The sequence below is a fragment of the Podarcis raffonei genome, chromosome 4 (assembly GCF_027172205.1).
Source record: "Podarcis raffonei isolate rPodRaf1 chromosome 4, rPodRaf1.pri, whole genome shotgun sequence".
Taxonomy (NCBI): domain Eukaryota; kingdom Metazoa; phylum Chordata; class Lepidosauria; order Squamata; family Lacertidae; genus Podarcis; species Podarcis raffonei.
The window spans coordinates 51,507,378-51,524,329 of NC_070605.1; the positions used below are offsets into that span (position 1 = coordinate 51,507,378).

Here is a 16,952-nt window from a genome sequence, read left to right on the forward strand (position 1 = left end):
CTTGTACAGTAGGCTAGCTTCTTCACACACTCTCACACCCCTCTCTGTCCTCCATTTGTACAAGCAAGAGGCATAACCAGAATTAAAGAACTTACTCTAGCCCAGCAAAAACAGTGAAGGAAAGTGTGAAGCAGGGCTGACAAGGGGTGTGGCCTGGGGTGTGGCTAGGGAGGGCGTGTGAGTGGAGGAGAATCCCATGGGCCAGATACAGAGGTGGGTCATATTTGGCTGCAGGCCTGAGGTTCCCCATCTAGGCCTGAGGTTCCCCACCTAGCATAGACAGACTCCATTGTAGATGTGCAAGGATTCATTGACAGAGAGGTCAATATGAAAAGCTAGGCGATGACTCTAAAATCACAAGGTGCCTCTAATATAATGAGAAGCTATAAAGGGAACGTGTACTTGCAATGCATGGAACTCTGTACACAACCCTGTAGAGCTTTGGGTGATTGTCAGAATCATGTGCTTTGAGTCTGTTTTAACAATTATTCTGTGAACAAATGTTTTCTCGCTCTCTCTTTCTGTATTTTTCTTTTCATTTCCCACCCATGTGTGTATATCTCTCTGCATGTTTTGTTTTGTTTGAGTATCTTTATTGGCTGTTCTGCTGTGGACTGCCAGGAAAGGTCACTTGGCATCGTTTAGGCTGTTATCCCCTTCCACAGCATTTCCCCTTGCCAGAACAAAATGGGAACTAGTACAGTGTGCCAACTGTAACAAATATAGACGACCTGATGTGAAATAAAGAACATGGGTCCTCTATGGAAGAGTCAGTAATTGTGTTAGTCCAATCGTTTTCTGAGTTAGTGGCTTTGCATTTGCTGTGATTGATTTGAAAGATATTACCATAAATCCACACTTAATGTTTGTCCCATGTTTTCTTCTGTTTGTCCCATGATTTCTAGACACAGGTCTGATGAGTTTTTCTCTCATTCTGCTGCTTTCCCTGGGAAAACCCACTGTTTGCTGCTGAATCAGAACAAACATCAATCCACAGAAAACCCTATTGATGTTTGTTCTGATTCAGCAGTAAACTGCAGGTTTTCCTGGGGAAAGTGGTGGAGCAAAACAAAAACCTCCCAGACTTATTCCTAGAAATCATATTACAAACAGAAGTGAATATGAATCATTAGACATTGTACTTCCTCTTGACAGTTTCTTTCTTTGTCTTTTCTGGATCTATTTGTTATTGTTTTTTCAGAAATAATTCCATCTGTCCTTATCCACATTCCATTTTATCTTTATTGCCAATTCTCTCATCCACACCCTTCTCAGATTTGCATTTTTGTTTTTCTTCTTGAGTGACCACCCATATCAACTATTCATTCGTGTGTGTGTGTGTATCCCTCGGTCATCTACAGTTTTGTGCTTTTATCTTTCTCCCCTTATAAATGCAAAAGTTTAGGAACCCTTTCCCCCCCTGGAGAAATGCCAGGGAGAAACCATCTTTGAAAAGGTTTGTCTTTAAAATTAGGCTGCATGAACAAGAGCAAAATAGCTTCCCCACTGTGCAGATTTGAAATTCTGAAATCCCATATCCCTCCTCTCATTTTTAATTCTATAATATTAGCAATATGAGAATCAGCCAAATAAAATACTTGTAGGAATAGAACACAGTGGTCTCGTAACTTTCTTTCTTAAAAGCATAAGAAAAGATTAAGAAAAGACTACATGATGCAGGCATTTCAGGAAAGACACCACCTATTCCGCTCAATCAGAGCTTTGGAAACAAAAGCATTTCCACTGTTTTGCTGTGGAAGTCTGTCATATGAATGTTGTTTATGATTTCCTGGAGCAGGATAAGATCCCATCATTAGAACTTCTTTTAACATGCTTTTGAAATGCAACAAATGTTCTTTTGGGTGGAGTAATGTGGGGCTTACATGCACATTGCCTGAGCAATATGGAGTTACATCTAATTGATTGAGAAAGTTTCCAAAATGGCCACAACAGTGCGTGTGTGAATAAAGTGTCCTGCTACAATTTGCAGGCATCAATAATGTAACACAATAGCTGGCCAATTTCACCACCTAACCTTGTAGCTGCTTTTATGCTCAGAATATATAATTGCGAAGTCAGTAAGTATGTCTTTCATTCTTATTCTTTGAACATTTGCAACCTGGAAAGTTGTAGGCGTGAATGAAGAAATGAGACTGTACATGGAGTTAGGCTTTAATTATAGGGAGCCAGGCCGGACCACTGCTGGTACCTGCCGTCACTGCTGGTACCTGCCACTGTACACACACATCATGTGTGCATAAACAGGGAGGAAAAACTATTGGGAACAAGGTCATCTCCCACAATTACCTTTGTGGGACATTGTGGGTTTTTTCCACACCAATAAACCACAGCCAGGAAGCCAAGAACCTTGGCTTCACATCATAGTTTGTTTGGAGTCAAACAAACTACAATTCTTGGTTCTGACATAATCCTAAACCAGGGATTGTGCTTTGTTGCTCCTGCTTGTGCTAGGAGAGGGAGCAAAGTGGGAGCTGTCTGCATGTTCACATTACACATTAACCATGGTTTACCATCATGTGTGAACACAGCTAATCAGGGCTGACCCAAGACATTTTGGTTCCTGAGGTGAAGCACAAAATAGCGCCCCTTCCTTGCCTGGGAAGAAGTGGGGAGTGAAGCTGTGTATTAGGAACAAGGGGTGAATAAAGATCTGCATGTGATCCTTTTCTTGAAGGCCAGATCTGCTGCTGTCGATTCTGCTACCTGAGGTCATGGATGGGCCAGCCCTGCTGCCAATGAATTCCTTCAAATTCCTTGCTTCTTGAGTATCAATCAGCCTTTAGAGATGAATAATCATTATGGTCTTAGTGAGAAAGATGAAGACTGTAAAATGCTTGATGATTCACAACTTGTTTAGTGCGCTTGATGTTTAGCTTTTCTGATGTTTAGCAATTGCTTCGCTTCTTTGGATTTATTTTTGTACTACTGTAAACTTAGGGGCGCCTCTCATCCCACATGTTGTGTTTATACAGTGGTACCTCAGGTTAAGTACTTAATTCGTTCCGGAGGTCCGTTCTTAACCTGAAACTGTTCTTAACCTGAAGCACCACTTTAGCTAATGGGTCCTCCCGCTGCTGCCGCGCCGCCGGAGCACAATTTCTGTTCTCATCCTGAAGCAAAGTTCTTAACCCAAGGTACTATTTCTGGGTTAGCGGACTCTGTAACCTGAAGCGTATGTAACCTGAAGCATATGTAACCCAAGGTACCACTGTATATGGATTTCTTTCTGTAAAATTCCCATGCTACCTGCAGAATCCGAAAGGCTTGGGTCCAGATATCTTAAGAGTTATGCACCAAAATCCTGAATGGGTGCACACTTTGTGCATGATGAGAAGCTTGTGCATTCTGTACCCCAGTGTACACACACAAAATGTATTTGGACTGTTAATCTGTAGAGTCATTCTACAAAAGTTAGTTCTGAAAGTGTGCCAGTTGTTTGTAGTGTATTCCAACTCAAAGCAGAAACAATGACGTATTTTTCCCTCTACAGAGGCATTTCTAAGTTGTAAACACAATGAAGGGAAGGAAACTACAAGAGTAGAATGGAAAAAAATTACCAAAACTGGAGTTACATTTGTCTACTTTGAAGGTTCCTTTGTTGGTAAGAAAATGCTTACATTTATATTTGTGTGTGTGTTTACTGTGCTGCTGAGGGCTTGTGTCCTGCATGTGAAATGTTCCCATGTTCAGGGTTGCATGGAGAAATCACAGGATGTACAGTGTACATGGATTTATTTTTTACTCTTTTATTCAATTCTCCTCCCAAGAAGGTCAAGATGACGTACATTGTTCTTTCCTTCCATTTTATCTTCGCTCAACCCTGTGAGTTAAGTTAAGCTAGGAGTTACCAGCTGGCCCAAGGTCACCCAGCAAGCTTCAAAGCTGAATGGGCATTTGAACCCAAGTCTCATGGATTGAACTTGTAGCTCTAGCAGCCATTTCCATGATTGTGACATCACAATCAACTGTAGAAATAGCTGCTGCCTGCTTTGCTGAACAAGAGGATAGCCTGTTTGGTTCACATGTTCCTTTTAGTCATAGGCACATTTCTTAATAGATAAATCAAATAAAATTGATTTGACTGCCTGACATAAGATTTATTTAATTAAGTGACATTCCCTATATGTGTGTGTGGGTGTTTGTGTGTGGAGTAACTAGTTAACAGAACATACATATTGCATTCTGCTGTTGTAGAGTTCTTGTGTGTCACTGAAAATCTCCCATCCTTTGTTTCAAGGGTTGCTCAAACACTTGAAAGGCAAAGTCGCACATATGTGGCTTTCCTCCATTTTCCATTCGTGTTCCTGACTGTCCTGACTAACCCTTCTTCAAACAGCTAACATCCACACTCAAGCATCCCATTCCATCTGTAGCTTGGCTTACTCTGTCTTGTAGTGCTGTCTGCTGTTGTAACAGTTTTGAGGGAGAAATGAGAAAAAGCATGCATCTCATGTGTGAACCTGCCTTTAAGTCACAAATTAGGTCTGGCACAAAATGGCTCCTCTGCTTTCAGTGGTGTCATTTTGAGTACGCTCTAAGCATCTGTATGGGGGAGAGAACGGGGTGGGAAATTGGGGGATGAGGAATTAAAGGGGGATACTGCCAGCAGTCACAGCCCTGTAGCAGCAACCACAAAACATGTCCTAACAGCCACTAGCTGCGATTTTGCTCTAACAATTTTCCCCCAGAAAAGGAGTAATATGATTAGGATATATAGCAGGAGTTGTCAAGTCAGTGCCTGGGAGCCATGGCATCCACAAAGGCCTTCATTTGGATTAATAATGGCATTGATAACAGGGTACTTGTGTCTTTAACAGCTGTATGACTGATAGTGGCTGATAGTTCTCATTTGAAAACATTCTACTGCAACATATGAAAGCTTACAATGTATTGAAATTGCATGCGAAATATGTGTTTGAGACACCAAATACCTTAATAAACTAGCTCATATGAAATGGAGTGTTGGAAGAGTCTTCGGGAGAAAATAAACATCGTGGGGAATGGCAGGTAGAGAGCCAAACTGGCATTGTATTCTGGAAAACTAGTCTTTTTTCCCCAATTGTTTTTTACATTTATAAAGCAAACTTGAGGAAGTTCCTTTCTAGCCATTGCTCTCTGTCTTGATTGTTTTGCAGGTGATTTTAAAAATCGAGGAGAAAGAGTGCAATCAAGCATCCGCATTAAAAATGTGACGAGAAAGGATTCTGGGAAATACCGTTGTGAAATTAGTGCATCCACGGAACATGGACAACAAATAGGGGAAGTTATAGTCTCTCTCTTAGTGTTGGGTAAGAATCTAAACAAAGCTATTTTGAGGTAACACTATTCAGTAGTACATTTCTTCTTGCATTTTGTTTGCCACCCAATTACAGAAGGGGTACAATAAAGTATCCAGTGTGTGTGTGTGTGTGTGTGTGTGTGTTGTCTTTAAAAGAAACCCTCTGTAAAAATAATGTTTCATTTTATATCATTTTATTGTTATCTGAAATGTACACATCCATTGGGCCTGGGATAATTTTTGTTAAATTAATGGTATGAACCAGACTTTAAAGCCAACCATTTTGTAAAGAGATAAGTAGCTGGGAACTAATTTTAGACATTCTGAAATAGATTATTTAAAATGTATGAATGGGGTTGTATCCAGAGTGGACTCACTGAAAATACATGATTAGGTTCATTGATTTCAGTGGGTCTACTCTGAGGAGTAGTATTTAGATATTAGTTTGATACAACCGATTATATTTTATCTCTAGTTGTGGAAGAGAAAGTCTGGACATAATGCACCTCAGATCAGTATTTTGTTTATAACTAAAGATTATATTACATTTGCTGATTCATTGTTGAAACATCTTGAACACTGGCTTACATCAAACTTCCGTCGGACAATGCTAGAGGCGAGGAACAGTACGCATACAATGTGATGCATAAACCACTATATCCAGCTGCCTTTATTAGAGCAACTTGTGGGCAAATAGGCAGGTTTAGCCATTCAGATATTTTACTTTGAAACAGATCATGTCATTTCCTAGTCCCACCAGCTCCTCCTGCTTGTGAAGTGCCCAGCTCAGCTATGACGGGGACAGTAGTGGAGCTACGCTGTAAAGAAAACAATGGGGTTCCTGCGTCGAAGTACAGATGGTATAGGAATGGCCTTCTTCTGCCAGAAAGCCCAGCATTGCGGAGCATTAAAAAAGAGAGGCTTCCTTATACCATGAATGCTACAACTGGAACTCTGGTTAGTGAACCTCTGCTCAATACCACTTATCATTGGACTTTACTTAGCCCAAGAAAAGGCTTAACATTCTGCTGTGGTAGTACTGAGGAAATTCAACATAGTAGCAGGACCCTACTGTGTGGTTTTGGGTTTTTTTGCCTCAGAGTTGCATAGAGATATAGTAAATAGGACCTCTTTCAGTCACCTTGCATCCTACACGTTGTATATCTTTTTATATATAGCTCAGAACCAGCATGATACTTTGCTGATTCACCCATAGGATAATAAAATAGATTGATGAGTATGAGAAAATGTTAGGAAAATGGGATATATTTTACAAAGCGGAGATACGTACTTATCTCACCAAATGTCTGCTGCAGTAACTGAATTGGCTCATCCACACTTCTATTTGGTGATTTCTAAGCATGGGTCCAAGAGGTTTTTCTTTTGCACTGCTGCTTTCCTCAGGAAAACCCGCTGTTTACTGCTGAATTGAGACAAATGTCAATCTGCAGAACACCCAACTGATGTTTGTTCCATGAACACCTCTTATTTCTGCTACACCCCAATTTTCAGAACTGTTTCATTTCTCTCTCCTCCCCCTAAAAAGGTTAAAAGCAGTTTGGCCAAAAATATTGGTGCGCTGGCACTGCTTTGGCCAGCCTCTCCCATCCCTTAGATCAGTTGTCACTGTCAGACTGGACAATCATTTTGCATTCTGGAAAACTGTGAAATACAGTCATTGATTTTCAAACAGCTTAGTTCTCGGACATTTTGGCTCCTGAACAACACAAATCTGGAAGTGACTGTTCCAGTTTGCAAACTATTTTTGGAAGCGAAACATCTGACGGGGCTTCTGCAGCTTCTGATTGGCTGCAGGAGCTTCCTGCAGCCAATCAGATGCCACACTTGGGTTTTGAAACATTTTGGAAGTCGAACGGACTTCCGGAACGGATTCCATTTGACTTCCAAGGTATGACTGTATTCTAAATCCACTGCATTGATGATGTTGGTGATGATGATGATGATGATGATGATGATAATGATGATAATGATGATAATTTTAATAATAATAATAATGCAATGGCATAATGTACTAGAAATGTTGTCTCAGTTTTGACTGCTCATCCCCCCCCCTTTTTTTTTGGAATATTCTACTTCTTCCTCTCTGTTTTTTTTTTACCAGCTATTCAATTCTGTTTCAAAGAATGACACTGGAGAGTACTACTGTGAAGCTGACAATAAAGTTGGACAGCCTCAGAAATGTTCTGTAAAGCGAATGCAAGTTGGTAAATGTCAAATTCCAATGTGACCAACCAACCTTGAGATGAGAATGTCTTAATTACAAGACAGAGTTAGGAAACTAAAATGTGTTAGTTCACCTTCCAACTTCCAACTCGGTTATGTGGCACATCTTTAAAGGCCTAGTTTGGATGATTAATAAAAAGAGAAAATATTTTAAGCAAAAAAATACATTTTACAGGACACTGCCACAATTTAAAGTAGGTTTTCTTGAAAAAATATACTGGGGGGACCCAAGAGGGCGGCCTGCAACTAAACCGTTCCCTTAAATAGGCTAGGAGTGGGCTGGTCACAGCCCCTAAACCCCTGCCTCTGATTGGCTTAGCTGGCACTGTCTCCCCCAGCTGCGCCACAAGATGGCGGCCTCCACGGATCCAAGTGGTCAGTGCAGGACCATTTTTAGAAAGAAGGATCCAGGGTAGTGAGGATTGCAACTTGAAATGCCTTTAGATGCACCTTTGCAGATGAAAACGCAGGGAGCATATAATATTTTCACTAACTTCAGTTCCTGGACCAGCTGTGTAGAGTGATTATCTGGCCATAGTTATTGTAGTTTAACAAACATTCGCTCTTCCCAGGGCTCTACCATGCCCTATTTGAGAGAGTGTGTGTGTGTGTGTGTATATATATATATATATATATATATATATATATATATATATATAATGAATATTGCCTTCTATACTCAACCTCCAATTTGAAATTATATTTGTTTTGCTTTCCATGCTAGATGACCTTAATGTAGGTGGCATAATAGCTGCGGTGGTCATTGTGGCTTTGATAATAGCTTCCTGTGGTCTCGGGGTATATTATGCACAAAAGAAGGGCTACTTTTCAAGTAAGTGAAACTTCTTCCTTCCCAGATTGATCAGTAAGTTCCCATGCTTAAATATTTGTGAACTGTGTGGGGTTGTGGGCCGGCAGAAGCAAAGGTGGTTTTGGAGCAGAGCTAGCACACTTGGAAGGGGGTGATAGGAAGGAGGGTGGTGGAAGGGGATGATAGGAAAATAATGGAAGGGGGTGATAGGAAAAGGGGGTGATAGGAAAATAAAAGGAAAGACAACTTTAGTCTTGGAAATAACAGCAGAACCAGCTGCCAGAAAGCAGTACTTCTGGTCTGCGTTGAAAGCTAATGTTTTTTCCATGTGGATGGATAATGAACAGTTCCTGTAAATAAAAGATGCTGCCCTTGTAATAACAGAGAGTTGGAGTCAGCGTTGCATGTTCTGTTTTCAACCCAGTTTTTATTAGAGGGTGGGTAGAGAACTTTTGATATACAATCTTCTTCTGAATCTTTTTTTAAACCTTTAAGCTGGTGGCAAAATGTCTAAATATTGCGATTTCCCTCAGAAAATCTAGAATTGCTTTCTGACACCCCGCCCCCCGCTTTTAACAACCTTGGGTATTTTACATTTGTAACTGTTCAGTTTGTGGTGAGATTCAGCTAAGTTTTACCCAGGGTAGGCCTATCGAAATTAATGCTCCTAACTTAGTCATGTTGATTAATTTCAGTGACTGTACTCTGAGTAAAACTTAGCTGACTCCTTAGATCCAGCCCACCCATGAGGCAGGGTGAAGCAGCTGCCTTAGGGGGCAGAAGCACAAAAGGCAGCGTCCCATCTGCCCCACCACTTTTGGTACTTGGTGTTGCCACTTGTCCACCCAGCCCATGGGGTGGAGAAGATGAGTGTCAAGGCATTGTGGAATGCTTTTCCTTTTGCCAAGTGTTGGCCAGGGTGGTGTTCCGCCACCGATGGAAATTGGAGGGGGGGGCACAGCGGCAGGGGGACAAGAGGGGCACATTCCCATTTTGCCTCAGGTGGCAAAATGGGACAGGCTGCCCCTGTGACTGCCATTCAATAACAAACAGTCATGGATTAAAGTACACTAAATCTTAATCTACACTAGACTGCAGAATTTTACCTCGATGGATTTTTCACATGGTGTTGAATTTAGGTACCATTTAAAGCCAGGATACCTGCAGCCAGTTCAGGCATCACTGCAACAGGCTGGGACACCTTTGTTAGGAAATTCTCCTGGGGGGGGGGAGACGGCAGACCCCCAGTACTTCCGAGTGTCTCCCAGTGGGCACGTCTCTGGAATGGCATGTCCCTTCACTCCAGAGTACCCCTCTGCGACACTTCATATATGAAAAGTGCACACAAGTCTTCTGGCATCACACAGTAAGAAGATAGAAACATCCGTAGGTCTAAACTACGCTTTATTCACAATATATACAGAGAATCCATAATCACGTCTGTGCTCTCCAAACTCTGGCAGAAACAGAAAGGATAGAGCAAAAGCGAAAGTACAGTCCAGTAACACTCACAGACCGAAGAGATAAGACAGTCTTCCTTTCCCAAACTCTTCTCAGACATCTCACGTGATTTATACTAATCACACTAGTCAGCATCGGCTACGTAAAATCCTAACAACCTATTCCCATGGTCTTCCTTCATGCCAGTTGGCTTATAACCGTATGGAAGATCCACATGGGAAATGAGATCAGTGCAGCTCCCCAGCAAAGAGATTTCTACCTGGCAATATTCACATGGAAAGGAAATTGTTGTTTCCACAACGGTTGCTGTTCTCTGTATCTGATGTTACTGGCACAGTGTGGGACTGAAGCCTGGACTGAAGTTGTTTATGTGGTGAGCTTAATGCAACCGAGTCAGGTTTAGTACGTTTCCACAGCCATTGTAAAAAGCCATCAGCACACAGAATAGACAGGACAGTTTCTCGTGGGTTCATTTGCGATATGTAACGAGATATATTTCAGTTGTCTAAAAGCCAGTCAGTACATGTAGACAGTATTTCAGTAAAAGCTCAAACACCATGGTTTCTGCCCTGTTATATCGCTTTGCAGATTTTTGGAGGCAAGTTTTGATATGAAATTTCTGCTGAATTTGATTAGCCAGCTCCCTCTGCTGGGTAACAATGAGAGTGCATCTCCCTGTCCCCCAAATATTTCTTTCTTTCTTTAAAATAAATGTTTTATTTTCCCAGAATCAGGGTTCATCCACATTCCTCTTTGCCCCGTGATTTCTAGGCATGGGTCTGAGAAGTTTTCCTTTCGCTAGGAAAACCCGCTGTTTACAGCTGAATTGGAACAAACATCAATCCACAGAAAACCTAATTGACGCTTGTTCCTATTCTGCAGTAAACCGCGAGGGACAAAATAACCATCTAACTGAACAGTGAGCTGTAAGATAGGACCATTTTTGTCCTAGGAGCAATTAGGAAGAAGTCAGGCATCTTCAGATCCCACTTAGACCAAATAATTAAGTAGTAATTTATTGACTATATGTTACTTTGTAATCTAGCAATAAATGATTACTTAGGAATTTCTTGGCAACTTATTTTGTAAGTTGTCTTGACAAATTATTTTGTATTGCCCTACATACTGTGGAATTTTTTATATATATAATGAACTGATGTGGCTTCCTTTCTAGCATTTATAGAGTGCAGCATAGTCTACAAAGAATTGTTTTAGAATCTTTATTTTGTTCACACATGCAGCAATCTAGTGAGTGGGGCACAGGAGGTAGTGATTGAACATCTAGTCAGAAGGCCACATCTGACTACAGATGTAAACTACAGATCACATAATATAATTAGCTTCAAATTATTTAACCACATCTTTCTCACAGAGAAAGGAGGAAAAACATAACCAAGCTACATAAAAGGTGGGTGAATGTATGGAAAAACCCTGCTTTAAATGGTCTTAAATATAACTTTTATTAACCCTTAGCTGGGTGATCTGATTGGGAATATCTGGAAAACCTGATGTTTGTCTAAAAGTAAATATCTGCAAGATTAGAAGGAAATATGTGATCATATATTTATGGCAGTTGTTCCAGAGACTGGTGTAAAGTGTGCAGTTAGGCAGTGTGAAGTATGGAGAATGGCACTTGCTTATCTTTCTTTTCCTGTTTTTTTATCCCCCAGAAGCACATTCTTCAGCGTAAGTATATTTATTTTCCTTTCTGTTTGCCACTTTTGAACAGCTGAAACATTGACTATAGTTGCAACTGTTGATCCAAGGATCAATAGTTCTGCACTATTGTGCAGAATCCCTTGCATTAGTAATATCGGGTCGAATCCAAACTTCTCCTTCCATCCACAGGTGATTTTTGATCCTGGATGGAAGGATCCAGCTGACAGTAGAGGGCGAGGAGGCAATTTTTGCCAATCCCCCTCCAGTGCCATCTCCCACAATGTTTCGCTTGTATGTCTGCCTGTTACAACTCCCTGAAGCATTTCCTCAGAAAGCACAAGGGGCTGTAGGGGGTATGGGGCAAAAACTCCCTTTCTCCCTTTTGCTAGCTGGAGCAAAATTTGGATCTAAGCCATTTCATTTCCTAGCCTATAATACCTAAAGCTGGGCTCAGTTGGCTAATATTTTAAGAGGGTTCCAGTCGCCCATTGGCTACTAATTTGAAGGAGGCCTTGAACAGTCTTCCCTATAAAGGATTGCACCATAGAACCATAGAGTTGAAAAGGACCCTGAGGGTCATCTAGTCCAACCCCTTTCTCTGAACAGACTCACTGAAACCAGTGGATCAGATTTAAATGAGTTTATTCTCAGTAGAACAAAACACTGTATATATTCAGTACTTCCCTCACTGAAAATGTACAAGGCAATTTCTTTCAAAGTTCATATGTATATATGCCAATGTTTTCTTTGTTAATAAGAACACAGTGAAACAGCTACTTTACATGGTTGCTAAAGCAATATTGTCTATATTTTGAAACCCATGTAACAGACGTATCTGGATAAAATTACTTATGTTTAAATAAAAAATAGTATAGGGTTTAATTCAATTATAATATGATTTATAATGTGATCTTGTGGGTATTGCTTCTGTAACAGTTAGACAAAAATTAATTTAACGTTAAGCCCCAAATTTAGAAATAATACGATTAATTGACTTCTTGGTAAAGGTAAAGGTAAAGGTAAAGGGACCCCTGACCATTAGGTCCAGTTGTGACCGACTCAGGGGTTGCGGCGCTCATCTTGCTTTATTGGCCGAGGGAGCCAGCGTACAGCTTCCGGGTCATGTGGCCAGCATGACTAAGCCACTTCTGGCGAACCAGAGCAGCGCATGGAAACGCAGTTTACCTTCCCACTGGAGCGGTACCTATTTATCTACTTGCACTTTGACGTGCTTTCGAACTGCTAGGTTGGCAGGAGCAGGGACCAAGCAACGGGAGCTCACCCCGTCATGGGGATTCGAACTGCCGACCTTCTGATCGGCAAGTCCTAGGCTCTGTGGTTTAACCCACAGCGCCACCCGTGTCCCTAATTGACTTCTTACATGCAGGCAAATTCCCAGTGATGGGGAGCCTGTGGCCCTCCAGTTCTTGTTGGGACTCTATACTCTAACCGTCCCTGAACCATTGGCCATGCAGGCTGGGGATACTGGGAGTTGGAATCCAATAGCATCTGCAGAGCCACAGGTTCCCTTATCCTTGTGCTAAGCACTGAATCAAACTTTTTTAAAAAAATAAAAATAAAAATCCAAGCAAATTCAGTAGAAACATGAATGTATGGAAAACAAAACTCTATATAAGTAATGTGCATGAAATGCCCAGATAAAACAGTATACTTTCTCCCACTTTTGTTTTGCTAGCAGGAAGAACAAAGCTGCAAACAGTGAAAAGGTGAGCATTCTGTATCTATGCGGTAGTGGCACTGGCAAGATTCATTCACCCATTATGTCTGCTTCAGGAAGGGTGGAGATAATGTACTTTCTCATGCCACAACTCTAAAGTGCTCTTAGTACGGCTAAGAGCACAGCTATTCACCCAGACAACATGGTAAACTGGACTGCACCAATTCAGATGCAGGGAGCAAGGAGGGAATTATCTTTGAATGTTCTTCAGTATAAAAGTGTCCCGTAAAAAGCTGGCTAGCATATTAGGGAAGAAAACTATGCTTGGCTACTATTTACAGAAAGTTGTTTTGAATTATGTCCCGCATAATGTCCCATCTGACCTGGTAGAGAATAGCAAGAGATGCATCAGGTTATTTCTGTTGGCATCTTACTTAGCTGTACGCTCCTCTATACATCATACCGGTAGTTATAGAAAGGAGCATTTGCCAGAAAGAGGCTATTTCCAGCAGTCTTGTTACATACTGAATACATACCAGCTCTCAGGAAGGTGCGTCTCCATCTAGTGGCAAGTTCATGAATTTCTATAGCCTTACCCAGATTACATATTAAATACTGTTGTTTTCCCGCACTCCTGACAACTTGTAGGATCAGTGTTAACACACAAAGCAGTGGTAGATGTCAGCCATACTAAAGTTTTTCACACTGCATGACCCTGTGAGAGATGGCTAGATAGGATGGTTTTCACCAAACTCCCTTCTACATATAAGATCAAGGGGAGGGAGGGACTTCAGTAGGAATCAGTCTGTATACATGGAGGAAGCTTTGTGGTTATTTTTTACCATCATAGTGACAGCATAGAACCACTGAAATGGCAACAAGCTTAGGATACAGTCCACATTGAGATTTATTCAGCTGATCTCATGCTCAGGTGGGGATGCATGGATTAAAGAGTGTTTGCTTCACATATGTGAGTCAGCTTGTAGAGTTCTTTTCACAATGATATGGATGACACAGAAAACTGCTAAACCAGGGGTGGATAACTTGTGGTTCTGCAGATGTTGCTGGACTTCAGCTCCCATCAGCCATGCAGATGGAAGTTGTAGTCCAACATTTGGAGGGCCGCAGGCTTAGCTACCCCTTATGTAATGCATAGGACCTTCCAGATGTCTTGGACTCCAATTCCCATCATCATCAGCCAACATTGCCCATAGTTAGGGATAGCTGGAGTCTGCACCATGTGCTTTCATAATTATTAGTGGTGAATGGATATTAGTACAAAACCTTCTACTGCAACTATCTGAATTATCTCAACAGTTCTTCTTTCCGTTCCTTAGGATTTCAAGCACACCAAGTCCTTTGTTATTTAAAAGAAACCCACCCTCTGAGGAACACCAAATGAGCATTTGCTGGAGCAAAATATCAAAGGGATGCTTGGACTCTATTATATAAATATTAAAGAGTGGTACATGCAAAAAATAAACCAATGGCAAAGCCAAGGCACTATTGCTAAAAGCTGAAGACACACGATTGTCAAAAGTTGTTTTAACGTAGTTTGATAGTGCTTTTCTAACCTGGTGGTTGTAGATTACGCAATTGTAAGGGGTTTCTTACTGTGTAATATCCCCAAAAGGATAGGAGAGGAGGTGATGAAGTGCACAATTCTAGTCGCCACATCTCAAAAGGATACCATGCAACTAGAAAAGGTGCAACCAAAAGATCAAAGGACTGGAACAACTCCTCTATGAGGAAAGGTGACAGATTTATAAAATTGTTGAGGAAGTGGCTGAAGTATGCCCCCCCTCTCATAACTCCAGAACTTCTGTGCCATCCAGTGAAGGTAACCGGAGAGTCTGAACAGAGAAAAGGAAATAGTTCTTTACACCATACATAGCTAACTTGTGGGTTTTGCTGAGCGCAACCAGTTTTGATGTCTTTAAAAGGGAGCTATACAAACTCATGGATGATATGAGTTATAATTGGCTATATATTCTTTTATGATGCCAGTTGCCTGGGAGTAGGTGGAGAGGACAATTGCCTTCATGTCTTCCTTGTGGGCTACCTAGAGGTCTCTGGCTGGTGACTTTGGGAAACAAGATACTGGATTATATGAAGCCAGACCTCTAGGAAGAACTGTCAGGAGTAAGTAGCCTGATCTGGTCATTACTGCCCTTGGCTCCTTTGGGAAGGGCAGGATATAAATTTAGTAACTTAAATAATTTAACTATTCAGGGCCAATATTTTGGGCTGGGGCATAGATGCCTCTAAGGAAGATTTGTCCTTTTCTCCATTGTGCAGGTCAAGACAACTACAACTGCTACCATACTTGTTAATGTTAAGGGCATAATTCTACCAGCAAGCGGGCTGTGGGAAGAACTGTGCAGTAGGAACAGTCTTGACATGTTGACTTTATTTTCTCTACTCCTGCATCCTGGTCTAGGATAGGTAGAACCTCAAAAGACATCATGTGTAGAGTGAGGATTTTTCCTTGTTCTAGAGTAGAAGATCTACATGTGATGTCTTGCCCTATAAACAACTTTATTCCAGCCTGCTTGTAAGCTAACTTTAAAGGCCTAAATGGCAGAAAGGCAATATATGAATCAATCAAATAAAGAGCTCTGCAGTTTAAGAGCTTTTGACTCATAATTTTTGTGGAACATGATAGGTTCCACAGCCAAGATCAGAATAATATTGTTCAAAGCCGTTTTTGCCTCCACTATTTAAATGTCTTGACTCTTTCAGTCTATCTAAACAATAACAAAGTTATGCAGGTATAGGTCTGTTGAAGTGTAGTGCATTCTTACTACTGCTCATTTTTCGCCCCTTAAACCCTATTTATGATTTATTTTCTGAAGACTGTACATTTTGCCTGAGAAGAAATCCTTTTCACCACTCAATGCTAACAAATGCCTTAATGTTTTTTTTATAAAAATCTCTTGGATGGTATTATAAATAAATCACATATGCTTTGTTACTAGTGTGATCATGATACTGATGCTTAAGACAAAACATGGGTATGAATGTTAGGTTTCTTAAATAAAAAAAAAAGCAAGACAAATTCCTAAGCCGGATTCTCATCTCCACCCAAGAACCTTAAACCTCACAGCTGGCTATAATTTCTTGCCCTAACATTGTTCTGTTGACATTGTTAGCCTCACCATATTATAAGTATCTTATTAGAGATGTGAGAAATGTGGTTACTGCTCCTAGGCTAGGGATGGGGAGCCTGTGATGCTTTAGTTGTTGATGGACCCAAGACAGCATGGCCAATGGGCATAGATGGGAGCTGTGGTAATGCAACATCTAGAAGTCCACAGGTTCCCCATGCTTCCTGCAAGCATTAATAGTGTAATGTGATGCTTTTTGTTTCAAGGATAAAAACCTTGTATAGGAAAACCTTAGATCCAAGTATAGATCTCAAATTAATATGCAGTCAGTTCTGATCAACCAAGTAATCAATTATCTGCATTATACGCATGACTATGACTAATTGTCAAAGGTTGGGCAAAGCTTCAGGTACTATTTACACAATTTTCCTGTGTAAACTACTCAATTATTTCAAATTTCTTTCCCAATATAGCAACTATTTTCAAGCACATTTGCTCGTACCAGTTGGTGTGGACTTTTCAGTTATTAATTTATTTTTAAAAGCACGCCACCAAACTTTCAAGAACAAGTATGGAGTTGCAAACATTTACCATTAATCATGTGTCCCTCCACCCTGTACACATTTCCTTAGAAGCAAATCCTACTCATTTCAATGGCATCCATTAAGTAAAGGCAAATATTATATAAGGGTG

The 16,952-nt window shown here is 40.8% G+C and overlaps 1 protein-coding gene across 5 annotated transcripts in view; it reads left to right on the forward strand.

Moving 5' to 3' along the window:
* The window catches only part of JAM2 (junctional adhesion molecule 2), a 28,364-nt gene extending 12,238 nt beyond the window's left edge, over positions 1-16,126 (forward strand). The window contains exons 3-10 of one of the 5 annotated variants that reach the window (XM_053386530.1): positions 3,512-3,622; positions 5,157-5,309; positions 6,051-6,256; positions 7,422-7,524; positions 8,268-8,375; positions 11,486-11,501; positions 13,171-13,201; positions 14,490-14,673. In XM_053386530.1, the coding sequence (XP_053242505.1) occupies positions 3,512-3,622; positions 5,157-5,309; positions 6,051-6,256; positions 7,422-7,524; positions 8,268-8,375; positions 11,486-11,501; positions 13,171-13,201; positions 14,490-14,522 (761 nt within the window). In that variant the 3' untranslated portion in view covers positions 14,523-14,673. Of the gene's footprint in view, positions 1-3,511; positions 3,623-5,156; positions 5,310-6,050; positions 6,257-7,421; positions 7,525-8,267; positions 8,376-11,485; positions 11,502-13,170; positions 14,389-14,489 lie in introns of those variants that run through there. The other 4 variants (XM_053386531.1, XM_053386528.1, XM_053386529.1 and 1 more) reach the window with 4 other exon arrangements.
* Positions 16,127-16,952: the final 826 nt, after the last annotated feature.